This window comes from Oryx dammah, unplaced genomic scaffold, assembly GCF_014754425.2.
Source record: "Oryx dammah isolate SB20612 unplaced genomic scaffold, SCBI_Odam_1.1 HiC_scaffold_29, whole genome shotgun sequence".
Classification (NCBI taxonomy): Eukaryota; Metazoa; Chordata; class Mammalia; order Artiodactyla; family Bovidae; genus Oryx; species Oryx dammah.
The window spans coordinates 14509563-14533962 of record NW_024070213.1 but is presented as its reverse complement, the minus strand read 5'-3'; the positions used below and the strand labels follow the sequence as shown (position 1 = coordinate 14533962).

At 44.2% G+C, this 24400-nt stretch overlaps 1 protein-coding gene across 1 annotated transcript in view; it reads right to left on the bottom strand.

The window, feature by feature from the left end:
* Window positions 1-24400, bottom strand: part of GALNT8 (polypeptide N-acetylgalactosaminyltransferase 8) — a 37302-nt gene that overhangs the window by 2305 nt on the left and 10597 nt on the right. The window contains exons 3-10 of the mRNA XM_040233513.1: window positions 17022-17188; window positions 13188-13371; window positions 11643-11840; window positions 10843-10957; window positions 6917-7102; window positions 5175-5312; window positions 3785-3880; window positions 2661-2828 (exon numbers count right to left, since the gene is read on the bottom strand). Coding sequence (XP_040089447.1) covers window positions 2661-2828; window positions 3785-3880; window positions 5175-5312; window positions 6917-7102; window positions 10843-10957; window positions 11643-11840; window positions 13188-13371; window positions 17022-17188 — 1252 coding nt within the window. The remainder of the gene's footprint in view (window positions 1-2660; window positions 2829-3784; window positions 3881-5174; window positions 5313-6916; window positions 7103-10842; window positions 10958-11642; window positions 11841-13187; window positions 13372-17021; window positions 17189-24400) is intronic.

Below are 24400 nucleotides of genomic sequence, written 5' to 3'. Positions count from 1 at the left end.
GAAGTGCCTGGAGCAGCCTGGCCTCAGAGCTTGGCTGACTCCTGCGGGCTCCTTGTCCAGGCCTCCTCAGTACGCTTTTACGCCTCAACCACCTTCTCTAAATGCCTTTATTTGTCAAAAGACCTTGCTTCCAGCCAATCTAGCCCCCTCCCAAGTGCCATGAGCAATCTCAGGGGTGGTCTCAGAGGACTGCCCTGTCTCTGTCTCTGCTGTCAGCCTCCCTGTGCTCGGAGCCCAGCCATCCCTGATGCTGAAGAAACACCCTTCCTGTCTAACATCCTTCTCTTATTTCTCCCTCTTGGCAGATTCCTCCCCTACTGAGTTTAAATATATCCAAATGTTCTAATATTCAAGAAGGGAAAAAAAGCTCCTAACTCTACCATCTTTTTCAACCAACAGTCAGTATTTTTCTCCCTTTAAGAATCAAACTTCCCAAGCAGTGAGGCAAAAACAATGGATATGAGTCTGTGTTTGAATCCTGGATATGCTGTGTGACCTGGGGGATGTTGTTTGACTTCTTTGTGCTCTAGTTACCTCACAGATAAAGTTGAGCTGATGGTAATACATCTCTTATAAGATTTGGGTACGGATTAAATTAGGTAGTGTTTATTCCAATGTTTGGTACTTAAATATATACTCAATAAATCTTGGTTATTACAATGTATAGGCTTCCCTGAAGGCTCAGTGTGTAAGAAACCATCTGCCAATGCAAGAGGTGTGGATTGAACCCTGGACTGGGAAGATCCCTTAGAGAAGGAAATGGCAACCCATTCCGGTATTGTTGCCTGGGAAATCCCAAGGACAGAGGAGCCTGACAGGCTACATTCCATGGGGGTCTCAAAGGAGTCAGACATGACTTGGTAACCAAACAACAACAATCACCCCGATACAGACCATTATCTCTAATGAACTCAGACCAAAAAAAAAAAAAAGTCTTCAACAAAATACTAGAAAAACTGTGCACCTTCAGTTCAGTTCAGTTGCTCAGTCATGTCTGACTCTTTGTGACCCCAAGGATTGCAGCACACCAGGCTTCCCTGTCCATCACCAACTTCCAGAGCTTGCTCAAACTCATGTCCATCAAATCGGTGATGCCATCCATCCATCTCATCCTCCGTCCTCCCCTCCTCCTCCTGCCTTCAATCTTTCAAAGCATCAGGGTCTTTTCCAATGAGTCAGCTGTTCACATCAGGTGGCCAAAGTATTGGAGCTTCAGCTTCAGCATCATTCAGAATTGATTTCCTTTGGGATGGACTGGTTGGATCCCCTCGCAGTCCAAGGGACTCTCAAGAGTCTTCTCCAACACCACAGTTCAAAAGAATCAGTTCTTTGGTGCTCAGCTTTCTTTATGGTCCAACTCTCACATCTATACATGACTACTGGCAAAACTGTAGCTTTGACTAGATGGACCTTTGTGGGTAGAGTAATGTCTCTGCTTTAGGTACATATGTATGTTTTCCTGGAGACAGTCCATAGCATTCCTCAAGGGGTTATTGGCTTTAAGACTCATTGTTAGAGAAGTCCATGTCTCTTAAAATGTGAACCTGATACAGCACCCAGATGCTCAAAGATACTCTCACAGACAAAACCTGACCTACCCTTCTCGCTCAGGCCATCCCATTCCTGCGAGTTTGGCTTAACAGCATAGCCTCATCACACAGTAGATTCGCAGGTAGACTGTGGTCAGCCATATCCCTCATGCCACTGCCGTGACTTCTGCCGGATTCTCTCTACCCTGTTCTTAGTCAGCTGACGATGATGTTAAATCAGAGCTTTTACATCAGTTCCTGTTGGTTTCCAACCCAATGCTCCAGACTCTCTGATGATCACAAAAGCCAATATCGTTGAACCCTCTATATGAGCCATGCACCATGATGATTGCTTTACACACATTATCTCATTAAGTCATCTCCACAGGTTTGTAAAGTAGAAATTATCATCAAGATGAAGAAACTGAGTCTCAAAAAAAGGATAGGAGAATAGCTAAAGAAGACTGAATTAGGATTAGAAGGCAAACTCTGAATTAAGTTACAACGGATTCCAATATTTTTCACCTTGGCCACGCCACTTGGGTCAACACACTCAGTATTTTATGCCTAGTGCTTCATGCTCAGACTAGAAAAATTTCTAGGCTTTTCCCTTCAGAGTGCCACAAAATTAATCTTTCAAAAACACTACCAGATCAAATCTGAACTTCTCAGAGTATATTGTTGTTCGTCCTTGTTGTTGTTGTTGCGACTACAGAATGAAATGCGTCAGGCTCCTCTATCCTCTGCTATCTCCCAGAGTTTGCTCAAATTCATGTTCACTGAGTCAGTGATGCTATCTAACCATCTCATCCTTTGCTGCCCTCCTCTCTTAACCTCAACCTTTCTTAGCATCAGGGTCTTTCCCGATGAGTCAGCTCTTTGTTTACATCAGGTGGCCAAAGTATTAAAGCTTCAGCTTCAACATCAGTCTTTCCAATGAATATTCAAGGTTGATTTCCTTTAAGGTTGACTGGTTTGATCTCCTTGCAGTCCAAGAGACTCTCAGGAGTCTTCTCCAGCATCACAGTTCAAAAGTATCTATTCTTCAGTGCTCAGCCTTCTTTATGGTTCAACTCTCAGACTATACGTTAATATATTTATCTTAGAAAGAAACAAAAACATGTGACTCACCGGTTTAAAATCCCAATGTATGTTCAGTCTATTTTTGACTGCCTTGGAACATGGCTCTAAAGTGGGCTTCTCCCCTTTGCCGGGGTCTGTCAGACAGCGATCGTCAGCATCTCTCTGTGCAATCAGTGGTCCCACATAGAATTCCCCAGTTAGGTGATAGTAGACGTTCTGCAAGAGAACAAAGGGATCTGCCATGGACACCCAGTCAGGGATGCCCTTGACCTCACTGAGGACATAAAGACTGCCTTGGGTCCCTTAGACACCCAGTCACCATGGAGGAAGCCTTGAGCATTCCTGGGTAACAATGACTCTCCTCTGTTCTCTTCCCCATCCCCAGCTGATCTGAGAAAGAAGACCACGCGTGACAAAAAGACACTAGCTTGCTTCCTTCCACACGAGGGCTCCAATAGAATCATTTCCTACTGGACGAGGGAGCTTATCTTGGAAAACAGAAACAACACAATTCAACTTCAGAAGCTGTCATTATAAACCCCAGCTAAGGACTTGTCAGAAAACCTTTCAAATGCTCAATCACTCCCTGCCTTGCTCTGTGAACTTGGACAAATTGGTTGTTTTCGTGTCTGTTTTTTTTTTTTTTTCCCAATGCTATCTACCCTGCAGACCTCAAAAGGTTCCCATGAGGGCAACATGCAAAGCAACATGACAGCTGGAAAAAGTCCCCTGGGTGCATCCTCCACGTGGCTCCTGATCTCTCCTACCCCATGGAGGGCCTTCCATTTGGCTTCTCTCTTCCCTAACCCTCTGTTTCCTTCTCTACGGAAGAAGCCACAAGGAGCATCACCTGTCCATCTTCCAAGGCATACAAGGGGACAGCGGGAGGATGGAGGGGCAGGGAAGGAGGAGGAAAGGGAGGGATTGGAGGTTGTATTCAATGAAGGTATTACCATAGAGAGTGCAGTCTTTCTACGCACCCTTCTTATACCTAAGATGGAATGACCTCTCAGGTGAGCTCGGAAGGGCTGAGTTACAAGCACAAATCTGGGCTTCTCCTTGACCCGTTACCCAGGCCGCTCAGCTCCTGTCTCCCCATCACCTAACACCAAGTCCAAACCTACCAGGGTCAGCCACAACAGACTGACCAAGGGGCCAGAGCAGGACAATACCTGGGAACTGTATTGATGGCAGTGATACACGATGGGGGTGTTGCCTGGAACAGCTCCCTGGTCCAGGCAGACGCGTTCATCCAACGTGTTTTTCATCTGAGGAAGCAAAACACACAGCAACATGGTTGGAAAGAGGCAGAGAAGGAGGTTCCCCGACCCTCCCAGGGTCCTGCACCTTCGCCAGTACCCAGGGGCAAGGGTTTGAGATCCTGGCAGCTGCTTTCTAAGCACTAGACAAATGCTGAAGCGAAACTCTACTGTGATGCGCTTCCTTGGAATGAAGGAGGAAAGAGACAGAACAGGCTCCATCTTGAAAGCAGGACTCCATCTTGGGCCGGACTGTGGACTTTGAGCTATATGCCCAGTATTTCCAGTATCTCTGGAAACGACATACCAACTGGAAAACCAGACCACGCACTCCCCCATGGAAGAGGCCCAGGGCTTGTACCTAGACTCCCCATTGCCTAAAAGAATACCCTAATTATCTGTGTAACTGAATAGAATCATAAATTCTATTACACTTATTGGGGTATGACCACAGGCCTATTGTTAATTGTCCACTGTTAACTACCTAGGCTTAAGGCATATGAATCATGGGTTAACTTTGATTGTACCTTTCTTTTCCTTTGTTCAGACTAGTTTCAGGGAATTGGGGGAGGTGGGTTTGGGCACATACACTTAGGGTATATAAGTGAAGTGAAGTCGCTCAGTCGTGCCTGACTCTTTGCGACCCCATGGACAGTAGCCTGCACCAGGCTCCTCTGTCCATGGGATTTTCTAGGCAAGAGTACTGGAGTCGGTTGCCATTTCCTTCTCCAGGGAATCTTCCCGACCCAGGGATTGAACCCAGGTCTCCCGCATTGTAGACAGACGCTTTACCCTCTGAGCCACCAGGGAAGTCCCTAGGGTATATAAGGTTTTCACAAAAATTGATCGGAGTCCTTGACTAAGAGGAGATTCTGCCTTGGGTCTGCCGGTGTAATAAACTGCAGTCCACTATTTGAATTGTCCTTCTGAGTGAGTTTGTTTCCCAGAATGCGTGGCTACAACAGGAACACCTGCTCCTCAGACCATTATAGTGCAGGTAAAGGAAGGGCTCCTCCACCCACATTCAGGGGGGTGAGGCCACACACCCTGGTGGGCCAAGGAACTGTGAGGGTCAGAGCAAGGGCTGATGTTTACAAAGGAAGGAACCGGAGCAAAGAGAAGGAAAAGATGGAGAGTGGGGAGTGAGAGAGGAAAGAAAACCAAAAGCGTTGGCGGAGAGAGTTGGGGGTGGGAAGAGAATGGGGGGAATGGGTTTTGAAAACCCTTCTCCGGAAAGTCATAAGGCTCAGATCTCTTCATCTTTTACAGGCAAATGTTTAAAACCCGCAATGCAGTTTCGTACTCTTCCGTAGGCCACCACGCTGAGGACTGGTTTCAGGAGAGGATAAACATTTTTCAGATACCAGTCAAAGGTTTTGCATTTCAGTCTCTTCCGGAGTGCCATTCTGGAAGAAATGTCTCCAAAATCGATTCCGGAGTTCTGCAAAGAAAACATGGAACATGGCTGCACCCTGTAACACCCTGGACTCCACCATGTGGGTGTGCTCAGATGTGTCTGACTCTGTGCAACCCCACGGACTATAGCCCGCCAGGCTCCTCTGTCTATGGGATTCTTCAGGCAAGAATACTGGAGTGGGTTGCCATTTCCTCCTCCAGGGAATCTTCCTGATCCGGGAATCGAACCTGTGTCTCCTGCGTTGGCCGGCAAGTTCTTTACCACTGAGGCATCAGGGAAACAGATAGTGCAGGAGGGAAGCAAGTATTTTCCTGATTCCCTGTAAGATAACCTTTATCATATATAGTTTTCCAGGGAAATTGGAAGAAGCTGGACCCCTAGGAATTTCTGCTGGTCTTAAGGCACTTTCGAGGCCTGCATATCCAGGTTTATGTCTCATCGGTAGCAATCTGATGCAGACTGCTCCTATTTGAGACGATATTCACATCAATCAGGTACAAAATGGTTCTCATGATGGCCAGAAAAGGCTTCCAAAAGGAACATTCTGGCAGCAAGACTGGGAGGTTAAAGGAGACGTCCTAGAAGTGGTATCTGTGGGGAATCAAAGTGGAAGGATGCTTGAACCCAGAGCTGCAGCTCAAGGACAGAGACAGCGTGTCATATCAGCCTCAGGGACTAAGGCCAATGATGTGACCTTAGCCAAGGAGGTTTTCCTTGTTCACATGTGTCCAGTAGAATTACACTGCCTTCTACCACCATCCCCCACCCCACTGCCATGTTCACGTCCTCTTAAGACGGTGAATCCTTGTCCACTCCTGCCCCACAAGAAGTCCCTTTGTATAGATGATGGATGAAGAGCACAGAATCTAGAAGTTTCCTTGGTTTGAATCCTATCTCTGCTCTTAGGACCTTATTACCTTCAACGGCTTTTCCCCTTCCATTCTCTGTGTGTCAGTTTCTTCACTGGTAAATTTAGAATAATAAAAAATAAACCTTACGCCTACGTGGTGATAGCCGTGTGTGCCGGAAACTTCGTCCTGGGACACAAACGCTGATGCCATTGTCCTCACAGTGAGGACGTGACTTCAGGTCTTTAGGGCTGGAGCAGCCCTGTTGCAGAGAGAAGCCAATTCTGACTCCAGGCTGAAACTGCTTCTTTTACTTGCTTTCCCTTGCTCTTGTTATAATCATACCTAATGGGCTGCCTCAGAGAATCCTGCCCCTCTGCCTGACTATTAAATTGCCTTTGTTCAGAACCCTGCCCACCTGTGGATGGCAGGAAGGAAGAAATTAGCACACCCCCTTGCCTAAGGCTTGCCGTCCTAGGAGATGTTTGCAAGATTAATGCCCTTTTTACTTTGTTTCCTCACCTTCCTCCCCTCCATCTCTGATCTATAAAAGAACAGGACATCCAGACGGCATAAGATGGCTATTTTGAGACATTCCTTTGCCATCTTCTGGCGAATAAAGTCATACTCCTTGTCTCAACACCTCCCTTCTTGGATTCATTGGCTCATCGTGCAGTGAGCAGACCAAGCTTGGGCTCTTGTCCCTTCCCATTCCCACCAGAACCACCACCCCTTCCTCCTCTTCCATCCGTCTCAGCTTCTGTCCCATCCAGGACGAACCTGGAGAGGTATGTTCCAGGCCATGTAGACCATGTCTTTGTACTCGTCCATCCAGATTTCAGCCACTCTCAGGGCATTCCGCTTCAAGGGAATTCTCAGGTCTAAAGAGTAGGGCTTGTGGTGTCTCTCCAGGTGGGCAACTCGGGAGCAGGGCAAGACCTCAATTCTACCTCCACATTGCCACACCTGCAAGGGAAGGAAAAACAAAATCACCCGGGCAAGCTGGACACACAGACGTTAAGAGCACAGCCTGTTGACGGGGACACCACTTTTTGGAACCACTTTTTAAAGAGTGTAGGGACTTCCCCGGCAGTCCAGTGGTTAAGACTCCGTGCTTCCACTGCAGGGGGTGAGGGTTTGATCCCTGGTCGGGGAACTAAGATCCTACATGCCTGGTAACCAAAAATCCAGAACATAAACCAGAAGCAATATTGTAAAAAGTTCAATAAAGACTTCAAAAATGGTCCACATTAAAAAAAAATTTTTTTAATAGAGTGTAAATTCAGTCCTTCTACCTGTCTCTATGAGCCTCCCAACCTATTTATCGAAAACAAACTGCTTCTCTCCTGTCACTCAGAAGCTCCAGAAATCCCACCAGGCGTGGGCTCTGGCCCACAGGAACTGTGAGATAATCAATGGATCTTGCTTTGTGCCACTAAGTTTGTGATAATTTTGTTACACTGAAATTGATAACTAATACAGGTACTTCTTGACCAAGAGATACCCTGACTTATGATCTAGTCGTAAACATTCTTTCTTCTTATCCTGATGGATACATACATACTTGTCAGTCCATACATTCTAATATGTGGCTTAAAATATTTAAAAATACTGTCTTTGTCCCAGTAGACGATAGAACTAGTAAATGTAGACCTACTACGCCATCCCTGTAGAAGATACGTCTAGTGATGAGTGTGTTCTCTTCACAGATGTCCAAGTGAGCTGCATTTTCTGGGAAATACTAGCCGGTCCAGTTACTATGCTTAGTCACTCAGTCGTGTCCAACTCTTTGCAACTCCATGGACTGCAGACCACCAGGCACCTCTGTCCATGGGAATTCAGGCAAGAATACTGGAGTGGGTTGCCATGCCCTCCTCTAGGGGATCTTCCCAATCCAAGTATTGTACACAGGTCTCCAGCATTGCAGGAGGATTCTTTACCATCTGAGCTTCCAGGGAAGCCCTTCCAGCAGCGGTTAGCAACCTACCGCACTCATGTCTGCAAATCCCTGAACATCTCAGGTCCAGTGGCTCTGTTAAAAAACCTTGGGAGGGGTTATCCTAGACCAACAGCTTTCAGATTTTTCTGTCTCAATTTATTCCCATTTGCCAGATGTCCGGGGACCCACCCACCCCCCACCCCCTCCCTCTTTCTCTGAAACACACGAAAAAAAAAAACAGGAAGTTTCTGATTATAGTAGCTTACTTTGTATCACAAACCATCCTGACATTTTTTTCAGGAAGTTAGCCCTCACCACGTAGGTATTATGATTATTCCCATTAAGGTAATGGGTCCACCTTACCAGCTAAGAAATGACAAAGCCAGAAGGATTCTGTGATGCTCTGGCACAGTGCCAGGCATACACAAGGTGCTGAACCAGGGTGGGCATACTCTCTCTCCCATCAGACCAAAACTCCATCTGTGTTTATACCCATCCAGGAGCACCATCACTGCCGTGGCCTCTAGGTGTCAGAATAAAACATCACATGCAGCTCTGATGTTCTCCAAGGCCTGTTCCTAGATAAATGTACATCCTAGCAAATGCTTAGAGGTTTGAAAGGACAAATGGCCACACACACAAACCACGGAAGCTGAATACGGATAAACTGTTTTGTCAAGAAAAGGGAAGAATGACTCTTCAGAGGGTACGGCAACTCACTCTGGTATTCTTGCCTGGAGAATTCCATGGACAAAGGAGCCTGGAATGAGTGGAGTGGGTTGCCATGCTCTCTTCCAGGGGATATTCCTGACCCAGAGATCAAATCCACATCTCTTACATCTCCTGCTTTGGCAGGTGGGTTCTTTATCACTGAGCCACCTGAGAAGCTGTTCTCTTCATACCGATGAGAATATAGATGTGGCATTGAGTGTACCAGAACAATGAGGTGGAAGAGGCTTGGTTCCCAACACCTGCTGGTGGTAATTTAGTCACTAAGTCATGTCCCATCACTTGCCATGTCCCATGGCATCCAGTCCCATCACTTCATGGGAAAGACATGGCGAAACAGTGGAAACAGTGTCAGACTTTATTTTTTGGGGCTCCAAAATCACTGCAGATGGTGACTGCAGCCATGAAAATAAAAGATGCTTACTCCCTGGAAAAAAAGTTATGACCAACCTAGATAGAAAATTCAAAAGCAGAGACATTACTTTGCCAACTAAAGTCCGTCTAGTCAAGGCTATGGTTTTTCCTGTGGTCATGTATGGATGTAAGAGTTAGACTGTGAAGAAGGCTGAGTGCTGAAGAATTGATGCTTTTGAACTGTGGTGTTGGAGAAGACTCTTGAGAGTCCCTTGGACTGCAAGGAGATCCAACCAGTCCATTCTGAAGGAGATCAGCCCTGGGATTTCTTTGGAAGGAATGATGCTACAGCTGCAACTCCAGTACTTTGACCACCTCATGAGAAGAGTTGACTCATTGGAAAAGACTCTGATGCTGGGAGGGACTGGGGGCAGGAGGAGAAGGGGATGACCGAGGATGAGATGGCTGGATGGCATCATGGACTCGATGGACGTGAGTCTGAGTGAACTCCAGGAGATGGTGATGAACAGGGAGGTCCGGTGTGCTGCGATTCATGGGGTCGCAAAGAGTTGGACACGACTGAGCGACTGAACTGAACTGAAGTCATGTCCAATTCACATGACCCCATGGACTGTAGCCAGCCAGGCTCCTCTGTCCATAGGATTTCCCAGGCAAGAATACTGGAGCGGGTTGCCACTTCCTACTCCAGGGGTTCTTCCCAACCCAAGGATTAAACCCACGTCTCCTGCGTTGCAGGCAGTCTCCTGGGTTGTAGGTAGATTCTTTACTGCTGAGCCACTAGGGAAGACTGGAACTGTCATCTGAATCCTGAACTGCTCATATCCAAATTGTTACAGGAATTAATTCCTATCTCATTTAAATCTCTGTTATTTTGGCCTCTGTCACAGAAATCAAACAAGGATTCTAATTCTCAAACATTTATAAATCATTTCAAGTTATTTATCACATTTGAACTGCACTGTCATCCTTAGGAGGAAAATAAACTGGAGCTTCCCTGGTGGCTCATGGAAAAGAATCGCCTGCAATGCAGGAGATGAGGGTTCGATTCCTAGGTCAGGAAGATCTCCTGGAGAAGAAAATGGCAACACATTCCAGGATTCTTGCCTGAAAAAATTCCATGGACAAAAGATCCAGAAGGGTTACAGTCCACTCAAGTGTTCAGTTGCTACAGTCCATGGAGATGCAAAAGAGTTGGACCCGACTTACCTACAACAAAATAACAACAAAACTGGGGAACAGATCATGAAAGAAAATGGACATGAACTCATATCATCCTGTCAGCTGCTTGACTGTCCATAGGGGGACAGATTGGCTGCCCACACATCTTTATCCTCTGGTCCCTCTGCCCACTCCAGTCTCTTTCTGACTGGTCTTGCAGAGAACCACCCGCCCCAAAGTTGGTGTATCTCAGGAGACATTTGGAAAATGCCAGCAGTCCTCAGAAAAGTAGGGACACCATCTTCCCAGCAATATCTCCCAGACTATACAGACCTATACGAAGAAGCTCCACTCTAGAAGTTCTACAACCTCTCCTTAGCGACCTGGAAGCATGAGAATTTGTTCACCTCTTGAGCCAATGGCATCCATCCTTGTTCCAAGGTTCCAGAGATCCTCTACCTTACCCTTCTGCTTTGTCCCATAATGAGAATGGAAACGTACCTACCCTCAGGCTAAGTTCCACATTCTCTCCTCCATAGGTCAGCATGCCACCATCCAGAGAGCCAATTTCTTCCAAGAAGAGCCTGTTGGCAGCCAGGATGCCCATGATGGAAGGACTTCTGTAGAGCACATAGCAAGAGAGTCACTAACCCCGGACGTGGAATGTCAGGATGAAGGTGATGGGTAGGAACCTCAGTGATGATGTAGCCTTTGAAACTCTCTCTACCAAAGCTTCTTCTTATCCTGAAGTCTTTCCCCAAACCCTCAGGCTGAACTAAGTGAGCCTTCCGTCTCAGATTATATTGAAATCCATCTTGGTATCCCTACTTCATAGCCTGATAAATCCTTAAAGGCGCTAAAATGTTTTCTAAAACGTTATACATTTTGCTTTATTTTGCTTTAAATTCCTTAAATAGCCAAAGTATTTGTCATTTCTTTTCTGGGATCAGCTCTTTTTTTAACCTTTCATTTTGTATGGGGGTATAGCCAATTAACAACGTTGTGATAGCTTCCCGTGAACAGTGAAGGGACTCAGCCATATGTAGACATGTACCCATTCTCCCCTAAACTCCGCTCCCATCCAGGCTGCCACATAACATTGAGCAGAGTTCCATGTGCTCTACAGTAGGTCCTTGTTGGTTATAAGATCTGCTTCTTTTTTTCTCTATACCCTGTCCTTCACCCCAACTCCTCTGCTCCTCTCACCCCACTCTTAAGACTACCACCAAGGACAAACAAAGCCCAGAATGTCCATCCCTGACTTCCCCCAGGCTAATCAAGTTTACCGAGCTCATGCAGACTGACCTCACGGGAGCAGTGACATCGTGGAGATCAACCCAGGCTTTCGGCAGTGCATCATAGCGGCACCAGAGTTCCCAACCAAACCCGTCAACCGCCAGTGCATATTTAATCAGTTCAAAGGTGTCAAAAAGAATGTTGTCAAACACAGGAGACACAATCACAGTGCGGTCTTCCTGAATCCGAGCCAAGATGGGCTCAGCCCTGCAAGAAGGGTGTGTAACAGACCCAGGTGGGATTTGAGGATAACAGCCAAAGCGAGCAGAAAAAGCTACTCCATCCCATCCCCTTGTCCTGACCCTGACCAGCTTCTTCACTCAGGCCACACTGGCTAGTGGGCAGAACTCTTCAGAGTCCCAAGAATCTGCAGGTTTGAGAAATAGCTGGGAATGCTGGCAGCTGACCCCAGTCGAGTGCACATTTGAAACTGGGGTACCCAAGTACCAACCCCAAGCCACTGTGAGCAGTGCTATCAGTATCTGCCTGAATTTGTTTTACTTCTTGAGTCGCCCTGCTTCCAAAATAACATCTCTTTACTATCTGATTCCCCACATTCTTTGAATAACACAGCTCTTTGTATCATGTAACTTCATGGGAAAACCTTAAGAATTACCAAAAGGTAGTCTCTTCATGTATGGATGTGAGAGTTGGACCATAAAGAAAGCTGAGTGCTGAAGAATTGATGCTTTTGAACTGCGATGCTGGAGAAGACTTTTGAGAGTCCTTTGGACTGCAAGGAGATCAAACCAGCCAATCCTAAAGGAAATCAATTCTGAATACTCATTGGAAGGACTGATGCTGAAACTAAAGCTCCAATACTTTGGCCACCTGATGTGAAGAACTGACTCACTGGAAACGACCCTGATGCTGGGAAAGACTGAAGGCAGGAGGAGAAGGGTACAACAGAGGATGAGATGGTTGGATGACATCACTGACTCAATGGACATGAGTTTCAGCAAGCTCCAGAAGTTGGTGATGGACAGGAAAGCCTGGCGTGCTGCAGTCCATGTCACAAAGAGTTGGACATGACTGAGCAAATGAACTGAACTGAGTCTCTTCATTTTTTTCAGTTAAAGTAATTTGTTTGTTTAGTTGCTAAGTCGTGTCTGACTCTTTTGTGACCCCATGGACTGTAACCTACAAGGCTCCTCTGTCCTTGGGGATTCAGGCAAGAATACTGGAGTGTGTTGCCATTTCCTACTCCAGGATATCTTCCCAAGCCAGGGATCGAACCTGCATCTCCAGCATTGGCAGGCAGATTCTTTACTGCCGAGCCACCAGGGAAGCCCTAAGACTTATTCAAAGTCACAAAATATCTGGCACAGTCAGGGTCGCTATTCAGTTGTCAATACTCCAAGCCTATTGTTTTTTCTCTAGACTACTTCCTGTAGGCAACCAAAGTCCTTGAATAAAAACATCCTGTTTTTGGAGCTTCCCTTTTCTTAAGTTCTGGTATTGACTTTCCCTACTTCCACAATATCCCATCTCTACTCATTGTATTTACAGTTTCTCCTCTCTCCCCTTCCCCACATGGAGCCCCTGGAGGCTTACCACCCAACATTCACTTCAATGTGAGCATCCAGGATGGCAACCACGTCAGCTGTGGCCACCTCCCTGCCGGTGTTGCGAGCTGCAGCCAGACCTCTTCTCTCGGTGTGCCGTATTATCTTCAGGAGTCCTGGAGACTTCTGGTTGTAAAGCTTAATCTTCTCATCCAAGTCTGCCTTTAATTCTCCTGCCAACCAAAGGCACACCTATGGAAATTCTGAGTGCAATAATCAACACGGTGCAGAAATGTTATACTAGGATACCGTAATGGTTGGACTACCTCCAGCATAGGGTGGGCAATTCTACAGCCTTGACTGAGAAAATAGTCTTTCCTCTACACCAGCTTCTCCTCTGCCTTCCATCCTCAGAATTAATGTTCCCATTCCTAATCTTTCTCTTGAGGTTAAACTATCTTAGCACAGTAAAACTGCTGTCAGACACTGTTACCGGTACTTTAAGTGTGTTGAGAAATCATTATAAGAATGAATAGGATCCGAGCACACCATAATTTGAAAAGACACATGCAGTCCAGTGTTCACTGAAGCACTATTTACAATAGCCAGAACTTGGAAGTGACCCAAACGTCCATCAACAGGAATGGATAAAGAAGATGTGGTACATATATACAATGGAATATTCAGTTCATTCGCTCAGTCGTGTCTGACTATTTGCGACCCCATGAATCGCAGCACGCCAGGCCTCCCTGTCCATCACCAACTCCCGGAGTTCATTCAGACCCACGTCCATTGAGTCCGTGATGCCATCCAGCCATTTCATCCTCGGTCATCCCCTTCTCCTCCTGCCCCCAATCCCTCCCAGCATCAGAGTCATTTCCAATGCATCAACTCTTCACATGAGGTGGCCAAAGTACTGGAGTTTCAGCTTTAGCATCATTCCCTCCAAAGAAATCCCAGGGCTGATCTCCTTCAGGATGGACTGGTTGGATCTCCTTGCAGTCCAAGGGACTCTCAAGAGTCTTCTCCAACACCACAGTCCAAAAGCATCAATTATTACTCAGTCATAAAAAAGAATGAAGTTGTGTCATTTGCAGAGACATGGATGGATCTAGAGACTGTTACACAGAATGAAGTAAGTCAGAAAGAAAAAAATAAATATCATATTAACATGTAATGTGGAATCTAGAAAAATGATACAGATGATCTTATTTGCAAAATAGAAATAGAGACACAGATAGAGAATAAACATGGACACCAAAGAGAGAAAGTGTGGATGAGATGAACAGGGAGATTGGGATTGACATATATGCACTATGACCCTATGTATAAAATAGGTAACCAATGAGAACCTGGGGTTTCCCTGGTGGCTCAGACAGTAAAGAATCTGCCTGCAATGCAGGAGACATGAGTTCGATCCCTGGGTCAGGGAACTCGGTGCTCTGCAGTAACCTACATGGGAATGAAATTCAGAAGAGAGGGGATATAGCTGATTTACTTTGGCTGTACAGTAGAAACCAACACAACATTGTAGAGCACTTATACTCCAATAAAAGTTTTTTTTTTTTTTTAATGAATGGGACACACCTGACCTAACTAACGTAGGGTTGCTGATGGACAGACATTGCAGATACAGCCTGGAACATCGTCTTCACAGCTAAACTCTCAAGACTTTATGGAGAGCACATAAACAACTGAAATTGTTTCATCTTCTTTTAGATATTCCTATTGGACCTGCTGAGGCTCAACTGGGATGGAATGCCCAGATGAATCTGCTTTTCAGCTTCTATCTAACAAGTTTATCCCCAAAATAAAGAAGGCTGAGTACCAAAGAATTGATGCTTTTGAACTGTGTTGCTGGAGAAGACTCTTGAGAGCCCCTTGGACTGTAAGGAGATCAAACCAGTCAATGCTAAAGGAAATCAGTCCTGAATATTCACTGGAAGGACTGATGCTGAGGCTGAAGCTACAATATTTTGGCCACCTGATGTGAAGATCCAATTCACTGGAAAAGACTCTGATGCTAGGAAAGATTGAACACAGGAAGAGAAGGGGATGACAGAGAATGAGATGGTTGGAAGGCATCACTGACTCAATGGACAAAAGTTTGAGCAAGCTCCAGGAGATGGTGATGGACAAGGAAGCCTGGTGTGCTGCAGTCCATGGGGTCACAAAGAGTCAAACACAGCTGAATGACTGAACAACAATCTCCAAAATATACAAACAAGATTCTCTATTCCACACTGTTCACAGTTTCTTCTTCTCTCTCTCCTCTGTTTTAAAAAATATGTCTATGCATTCCTATCATTTTTAAAAAACTTGGTTTAAATCCGTTGACCTTTGAAATATTTGACTTGATGCAAATTAAGCTTCATATCTAGGGGGGACAAAGGAAGTGGGTACACCTCTCATGTCAATGTGTAGCATTTCAATCTTACTACTATTGATGGTGAGGACAAGGAGAATTACACTAGCTAACATTTACGAGGGACAAGCTCTGGGCTGAGTGCTCTACATGTGTTAATTCCCAAACAGCCCTGTGAGGAAGCACTATTATTTTACAGATGGTGACACTGGAGACATGAAGTAACCGAGAGACTCGCCACCACCTAAAGTCACATGAGCAGTAAGCTTCTCCTGTGGCTAATGTGGTAGAGACTTCCGATCATTTTCCTCAATTTAACACAAACAAAAAAGATTTTAACACAATATATAATTCAGTGCAGGCTCAAACTGGCTGCTGTTTCCATGGTTACTGAGAGAGAAGGTGATTGCTGCCCCAATGACACCAATCAAAGAATGGCCAACAGTTCCCTCTGCCATGCCCTCCCAAACAAATTAACCCCTTGGAAGACACAAATGGGTTCCTGACCCAAGTGAGCAGGATGGGTTATACATAAGGTCTGGAACAGCCTAGAACTTTCTTTGGCTTCAAATAGTTAACGAACATAGGTATTTAGAATAAATGATGTGAACTGCTATTACTACCTCTTTAATTCTCACTCTAGTCCATGAGATCATGATTATTCTCAACATCTGTGCTTTGCAGATAAGGAAACTAGTGGAGAAGTCAGTCACTCAAGGGATAGAGCTTGTAAGGGAGGAACTGAGATTCCATAAAGTGAAGACTCAAGTGCACTGCCTTCCACTTCTCCCTGTGTCATCTCAGCGGGGACTGGACCAGGTTGGGGGAGACAGCAGGGCCTGAGCAAGAGACCCAGCCGCTGTGGAGAGTCTCAGCACCCAGAGCTCCCTTCTCTCCAGGCTTAAATACCCAGGAAGATTGGGGTTTCCTCCTAGGGGATGATTCTGAATCTCACCCTGGTATCTGGGGTTTTCCTTTGGACCTGCCTCTCTCCCTGCAGTCTCCCTCATGGTGCAGGGGCCTAACTGACTGCAGATTCACCACGTGATTGGAGCACATTGTGTGACTTCTCTTAGTTTCTTCTTCTGTGTGACCAAGAGGATCATCCCCTGTCTCAACTATGGGAAGATTAATGTGCCCAGCACAGTCAATAAACAGTCCTTCTCTTTTCCCTCCATGAGAAACCCAACTTCCTGTCCATGCACGCACGTGTGTGTGTGTGTGTGTGTATGTCTGTGGGTGAGTGCATGCTCAGTAGTGTCTGACTCTTTACAACCCCATGGACTGTTGTCCCCCACTCTTCTCTGTCCATGAGATTCTCCAGGCAAGAATACTGGGGTGGGTTGCCATGCCCTCCTCCAGGGGACCTTCCTGACTCGCGGATCGAACCTGCATCTCCTGCATGGGCAGGCAGATTCTTTACCACGGTGCCACCTGGGAAGCTAAGCTAAAACCCCTTTATCCTAGCACAATCCATACACAGTCATTTTTATACTATTCCTTGATCAGGTTACTCACCGTTTGAGCTAAAATCATCCACTAAGATGATCTCCTTCAACAGTCGAGGCGGGGTCCTCTGGATGATGCTGGTGATGGCTCGCTGGATGACAGACAGAGCTTCATCCATGAATATGAGGATGACACTGAGAGATGGGAGCTGTGAAGGATACTGCTTCCAATGACACCTGTAAAAGACCTTTTATAATAACCATATCACTCTTTTAATTACTTAAACATTGTTCTCTGAAGTCCCCCTTCACTACATAGAATGTAATAATTCAATCAGTTCACCAACTCTCAAACTCGTTAGGAAGGGAAACTGTCAGTTGCTTATCACAGTAGAAAGATTTTGCATTTGTTTGTCCAAAGTTCTCCTGTTGTGGGAATAAACTTCATTTCTTTTTGATTAATCATCAGTAGACATTTCCCCTTGAACAGTCAACCTGCCCCACAAAGAATTCCCATTCCTTCCCCTGCCCCAAAGTAGCTTCTTTGCCAGAAGTCCTCTTTCTGCCTCCCTTTCCCCATGTTCTCAGACCTTCCATCATTTGGACACATCCCTCAACTTCACCACTATAGAGAGGTGGCAAACTGTCCAAAGAAGTGTGCTTGACACACGTTTTAAATGTCACAGCTTACATTTAGTAAATGCTTACCATATGCGAGGCACTGGCTTACTCTTTTTTAAAGTCCTCATCAAGATATATTTCACACACAATAAAAGTCACTCATTTAAAACTGCACAATTCATTGTTTTTTAATAATATTCACAGAGTTGGGCAACCATCACCACCATCTAATTTTAGGGCGGTTTCATCACGCTAGAAAGAAACCCCATATCCGTTAGCAGTATCTCTTCATTTCTCCCCAATCCCATTCCCCCTCAGCCATAGGCAATTATTAATCTACTTCTTATCTCTATAGAATTGCCCATTCTGGACTTTCTGTATAAATGGAAACATACAATATGTGGTCTTTTGTGTTTGCCCAGAATGTTTTCAAAGTTCACCAATGTTGTACCATATGTCCGCACTTCATTTCTTTCTGTTGTCAAACAATATTACATTGCATGGATATGTCACATACTTATCTGTTCATCCAATGTCGGGCCTTTAGCATGCTTCTACTTTTTGGCTGTTATAAATGCCACTATGAAAATTCTTAAATAAGTGTTTATGTTGGCATGTTCTCATTTTACTTATACACACACTTCACCCTGGGTGAAGATCCTTGGAGAAGGATCCTCTTGAGGGTCCCTTGGACTGCAAGGAGATCAAATCAGTCAATCCTGAAGGAAATCAACCCTGAATATTCATCAGAAGGACTGATGCTGAAGCGGAAGCTCCCAATACTTTGGCCACCTGATGTGAAGAGCTGACTCATTAGAGAAAACCCTGATGATGCTGGGAAAGACTGAAGGCAGGAGGAGAAGGGGATGACAGAGGATGAGATGGTTGGATGGCATCACTGACTCAGTGGACGAGTTTGAGCAAGCTCCAGGAGTCGGTGAAGGACAGGGAAGCCTGGCAAGCTGCAGTCTACGGGGTCACAAAGAGTTGGATGAGACTGAGTGACTGAACTGAACTGAACCGAAGAGTGAATGTGTTAAGTCATGTGGTGACTCTCTAACAATTTGATGAACTACTATACTGTTTTCTAAAGTGGCTGCACCATTTTACATTCCCACCAACAATAAATGATGGCTTTAATTTTTCTCCATGTTCTGGACAATATTTGCATTATCTGTTATTGGGATGATAGCCTTCCAAGAGTATGAAGTATTGTCTTACTATTGCTTTGATTTCCATTTCCCTAATAACCAACAGTGTGAACATAACTAATGGGGTGAACTCAGACATGACTCAGTGACTAGCACTTTCAATTTTCACTTCATGGCTGATTCACTTTGCCTAGAGCAGAAAGTAACACAACATTGTAAAGACACTGTACTCCAATTAAAAAAAAAAATTTTTTTTTAAGAATTAGAACACATTTCCTCTGATTACAGAACTGTCAAAAAAACAAATTCTCGGAAGGCAAAAAGGAACATTATAAGGCTTTGAGAAATCAGGAAACAGAACATAAAAGTAAAACATAAATAAACACAAGTTGGAAAAAAATTTTAAAAAAGAATTTCACTAAGCTTTTCTCCCCAAATCAGTTCCTCGTTTTTCTTGCCACTCCAACATTGATGAAATGCGGAGTAATCAAGATAGACTCTGGAGACACATCAAGGGACTCCAAAAGGCCATGCAGGGAAATTCAAGTAACACTGAAAACCATACAGAAGTCTGCAAGAAGGATCTCTCCTTTCTCCTTGTTTCCTAGCACCTGACAGGCATGTGTGGACCAGTTCTGTCCAGTAGAATTTCCTACAGTGATATAGATGTTCTGTGTATGCTGTCCATTGTGGTCTATATTAGCCACGTATGGCTAAACATTATAACAAGGCTATGTAAACTAAAAAAAATAAATAAATAAAACTGCTTTTTAATTTAATCCAATGTTAATTAATTTAAAGAGCCACATGTGACTGATACTACCATATTGGATAGTGCAGTAAAATATACTAAAAAATATTTATTGGTTGGTTAACAGCTGGAGGAATTAATCTTTAGCAAATACTTCCAGTATAGAATTACAATTGCCTCTCACCTTAGTGGGCTTCCCAGGTGGCTCAGTGGTAAAGAATCCACCAGTCAAGCAGGAGAGGCAGGGGATGTGGGTTTAATCCCTGGGTCAGAAAGATCCCCTGGAGGAGACAATGACAACCTACTCCAGTATTCTTGCCTGGAGAATCCCATGGACAGAGGAGCGTGGCGGGCTGCAGTCCATGGGGTCGCAGAGAGGCAGACACAACTCTGCGCACCCACATGCACTCACTCACCCTTAGCAACAGGAGGGTACAAAGGGAGAAATATGTAAGGTGAGCAATTTCTAGATGTTAGGGCTGTAAGTGTGTGCGAAGTCACTTAAGGCATGTCTGACTCTTTGCGACCCTATGGACTGTAGCCTGCCAGGCTCCTCTGTCTATGATATTCTCCAGGAAAGAATACTGGAGTGGGCTGCCATGCCCTTCTCCAGGAGATCTTCCTGACCTAAGGATCAAACCCATGTCTCTTATGTCTCCTGCACTGGCAGGCAGGCTCTTTACCACTAGCACCACAGCCAGATCCAAGATGTTAGAGCTAGAAAGATAAGTTGTATGCAAATCACAACTTTGCCAGAAACTGCTGTTGTGGAAAGAAAATAAACTGATATGCACACATGCAACCATTGCCAAACATCTTACTGATACATTGGGGTTTCCTGAGGCAAGTTAGGTGGGCAGCAAGGCCAGCTTCCTGGGTGTGTGACTTGTGCAATCACACAGGTCCCAACACTTGTGAATTAACTCGACTTCATAATTTGCTGTCACCATCTTGAAATATTTTTTTAGTAATTTTTAAATAACAAGCCCCACGTTTTCATTTTGTACTGGGCCCTGCAAGTTTTGTAACTAATCTGGTCATGGCATTTTTCTGAACTCCCTATTAAAGATTAACTATTGAAGCCCTTCCTTTCCGTGTGTTTAATTGTTTGTTGAAACTTAATATGTACTTAGGGCTTCCCAGGTGGCTCAGTGGTACAGAATCTGCCTGCCAATGCATGAGACACAGGAGACACGGGTTTGATACTAGGTCAGGAAGATCCCCTGGAAAAAGATGGCAACCCACTCCAGTATTCTTGCCTAAAGAATCCTACGGACAGAGGACCTTGTCGGGCTACCATCCATGGACTTGAAAAGAGTTGGACACGAAAGAAGCAACTGAGCATGCAGGGTCTACTTAAAACTCAATAAAGTTTATTGATTCCCCTGAATGGCCTTTCTCTGGTCTCTGAAAGTTAAAGGGAGGATGTGACCACTTGGAGACTGCCAGACATGTTTCTGGTATCAGACAACTATCCAGAAAACTGGGGAAACCAGTAGTGACGACCACCACTTTGCTTCTTGCTGGTGGGCTGCCATCTATGGGGTCGCACAGAGTCAGACATGACTGAAGTGAGTTAGCAGCAGCAGCAGCAGCAGACGCAGAAGGTCCATCCTCATATTATCTTATAATTTATGTGATGGCTCTGAATCACTAACTTACTTCTTTCGCAGAGAAAATCCAAGGAGGACTTTCCTGGTGGTCCAGTGGATAGAAATCCATCTGCCAATGCAGGGGACACAGGTCTGATCCCTGATGCGGGAAGATTCTACATGCCGCAGAGCAACTAAGCCCATGTCCCACAGCTACTGATCCAGTGCTCTAGAGCCTGTGCTCTGCAACAGGAGAAGCCATCGCAATGAAAAACCCCCGCACCGCAACAAAGAATAGTCCCAGCTTGTCACGCCTAGAGAAAGCCCTCAAGCAGCAGTGAGGACCCAGCACAGTCAAAAATAAATAGTAACTAAAATAAGGTTTAAAAGTCCAGGGAGTGGTCTTCCTATAGTTCTCAAAGCCTGGTGGTTTCCAGGATGCCTTAGTTCTGGAATCCATCCATTGGAGCCACATGGATTTTTGTTTTGTTTTGTTTTTATCGTCAGCAGGAAGGAAGAGCAGTCATTTGATTTGTACGCAGCAGACATGACTCATGTTATTCAAGTATAGAAGGGTGCTTGAATCAGACATAGTTTGCGTCCACACTAACACTTTCTAACAAGCAGTTTCATGACTTAATCTCTATAGAATTCAACCTTAATGCTCCAAAATGCGTCAGTTACCCACTGATCTCAGCATTTACCCACACACCTAAAGACTTAAATGATGAAATTGAGGCAGGTTCCAAGGAAAGTAGGAGAAACGCAGAGATGCACAGCCAGACACACCTTAATCCGAATACCGAAAGCCAAAGATAAACTATTGAAAGTGGTCAGAGAGAAATGACTCACCACATACAAGGAGACCCTCAACAATATTCAGAGTTGACATCTCATCAAATACAATAAAAATAGAAGGTAGTGGGACAACATACGGAAATTGTCCAAAGAAAAAAGACTGTCAACAAAGCATCTTACATCTTTCAAATGTGAAGAGGAAATAAAAGCAAGTAAACATTGAGAGAATTTGTTGGTAGCAGACTACTTTAAAAGAAATACAAGTTTCTTTTTTTATACTTGTTTTTTTTATTATTTTAACATTTTTTAACTTTTTATTTTATATTGGAGTATAGTTGATTAACAATGTTGTGATAACTTCAGGTATACAGTAAAGTGATTCAGTTATCTCATTTTTCAAATTATTTTCCCATTTAGATTGTTACATAATATTGAGCAGAATTCCCTCTGCTATCCAGTAGGTCCTTGTTGGTTACCTATGTTAAATATAGTAGCGTATACATGTTAAGACCTAACTTCCTAACTATCTCTTCCTCTTTCCTTCCCATCTGGTAACCCTAAGTTCATTCTCTAAGTGTGTGAGTCTTTTTAGGCTAAAAGCAAGTGATTTTGGGCCGTAATGCAAATACACACACATACACACACAGGCAAAAAGAAAGAGCACCAGGAAAAGTAACTGTGAATTATAAGAGATAGTATGTTTCTTAACTAATTTTAAAAGCAATTGCATTTTTTAAAGTGTATGTAATTGTATCATTGGGACTATAACATATAGCAATTTAATAGACTTGACAAAATGGCACAAAAGAAATGGATGGGAGCAAAACTGATTGAAGTAAGGAAATAACACCAGATGGTAAATTGAATCTACAGGAATAAGTGCAGAGCATCAGACATGGTAAATAAGATAAGTATAACACACTATAAATTTATACTTCCTCTCCTTTTTTCTCATCTTTTTTAATAGACATAAAATTACGTAATGTCATTATAATAGTATATTTTGGAGTTTGTACCACACAATTTGAAATACGTATAAAAATAATAGAAAAAAAGGAGGAAGAGGGAATAGAGCTATAAATATAATCTTCCTATATCTCACTGAAATAAGTCTAAATAGACTCTGATAAGTTAAGATGCATGTGACAAGCCCTAGAACAACCATTAAGACAACTATAAAAATATACTGAAAATTTATTTAAAGAATTATACGTTACATTAGAAAATAGCCACTTAATGTAAAAAACAAGCAGTAATGGAGGAACAGAGGGAAAACACAAGAGACTTTAGAAAACAAAACTCGAATGGCAGAGGCAAATCCAACTATGTCAATACAAGCAATGATTGTGGGTGAATTAAGCAACCCAATCAAAAGGTAAATATTGTCTGATTGCACTTTTTTTAAAAAAGAGGTCCAACTCTACGTTGTCTTTAGGAAACATTTTAGATCAAAAGATACAAGTAGGTTGAAAGTAAAGGATATATCAGCAAACAGCAACCATAAAAAGTTAAAGAGGTTATACTAATATCAGACAAAATAGATGGTAAAATAAAAATGTTGCTAGTTATAAAGGGAGAGATTTTGTGACCATAAAAGGATATAACCATTGGGAAGATATACCAATTTTAAACGTATATTCCTAGCAACAGACCGAAATCCATGAAGTAAAATCTGACAGACTGAAGAGGGTAGGACCATCAGCAATGATCAGGGGCGATTTCAACACCCTGCTTTCAAGGAAAGCAGAAAGCAAAGTGTTAGTCACTCAGTCGTGTCCGACTCTTTGCAAGCCCATGGACTGTAGCCCACCAGGCTCCTCTGTCCATGCGATTCTCCAGGCAAGAACACTGAACTGGGTTGCCATTTGCTTCTCCAGGGGATCTTCCTGACCCAGGGATCGAACCCAGGTCTCCAGCATTGCAGGCAGATTCTTTACTGTCTAAGCCACAAGGGAAGCCCCATACAACTAAACACAGGATAAACAAGGAGGGCTTTCCTGGTAGTCTGGTGGTTAAGAATCCACCTTGCAATGCAAGGGACACCAGTTCAGTCCCTGTTCCAGGAAGACCTCCCATGCCTCAGAGCAATGAAGTATGTGCCATGACTACTGAACCAGCATTCTCGAACCCATAAGCTGAAACTATTAAACTGACATGCTGCAACTACTGAGGTCCATGTGCCTAGAGCCTGTGCTCCACAGCAAGGGAAGCCACCGCCACGAGAACCCCAAACACAAGGAAGAGCACACCCCATTCGCTGCAAAAAAAGAGAAAGCCTGTGTGCAAAAACAAAGACCCACCACAGCCAAAAAAACAGAATAAAGAAATGTTTTTAAAAAGAAAAGGACAAACAAGGAAATGTAAGACTTAAACAACATTGCAATCAATGAGAGAGACCTAGAGGCATCCGTAAGAACAGTCTACACAACAACAGAAGATTGCTTTCAACTGTACATGCAACATTCTCCAGGAGGGGCTGTGTGCTAGAGCATAAAATAACCCTCAATAAATTTTAAGACTAAATTCATACGAAGTG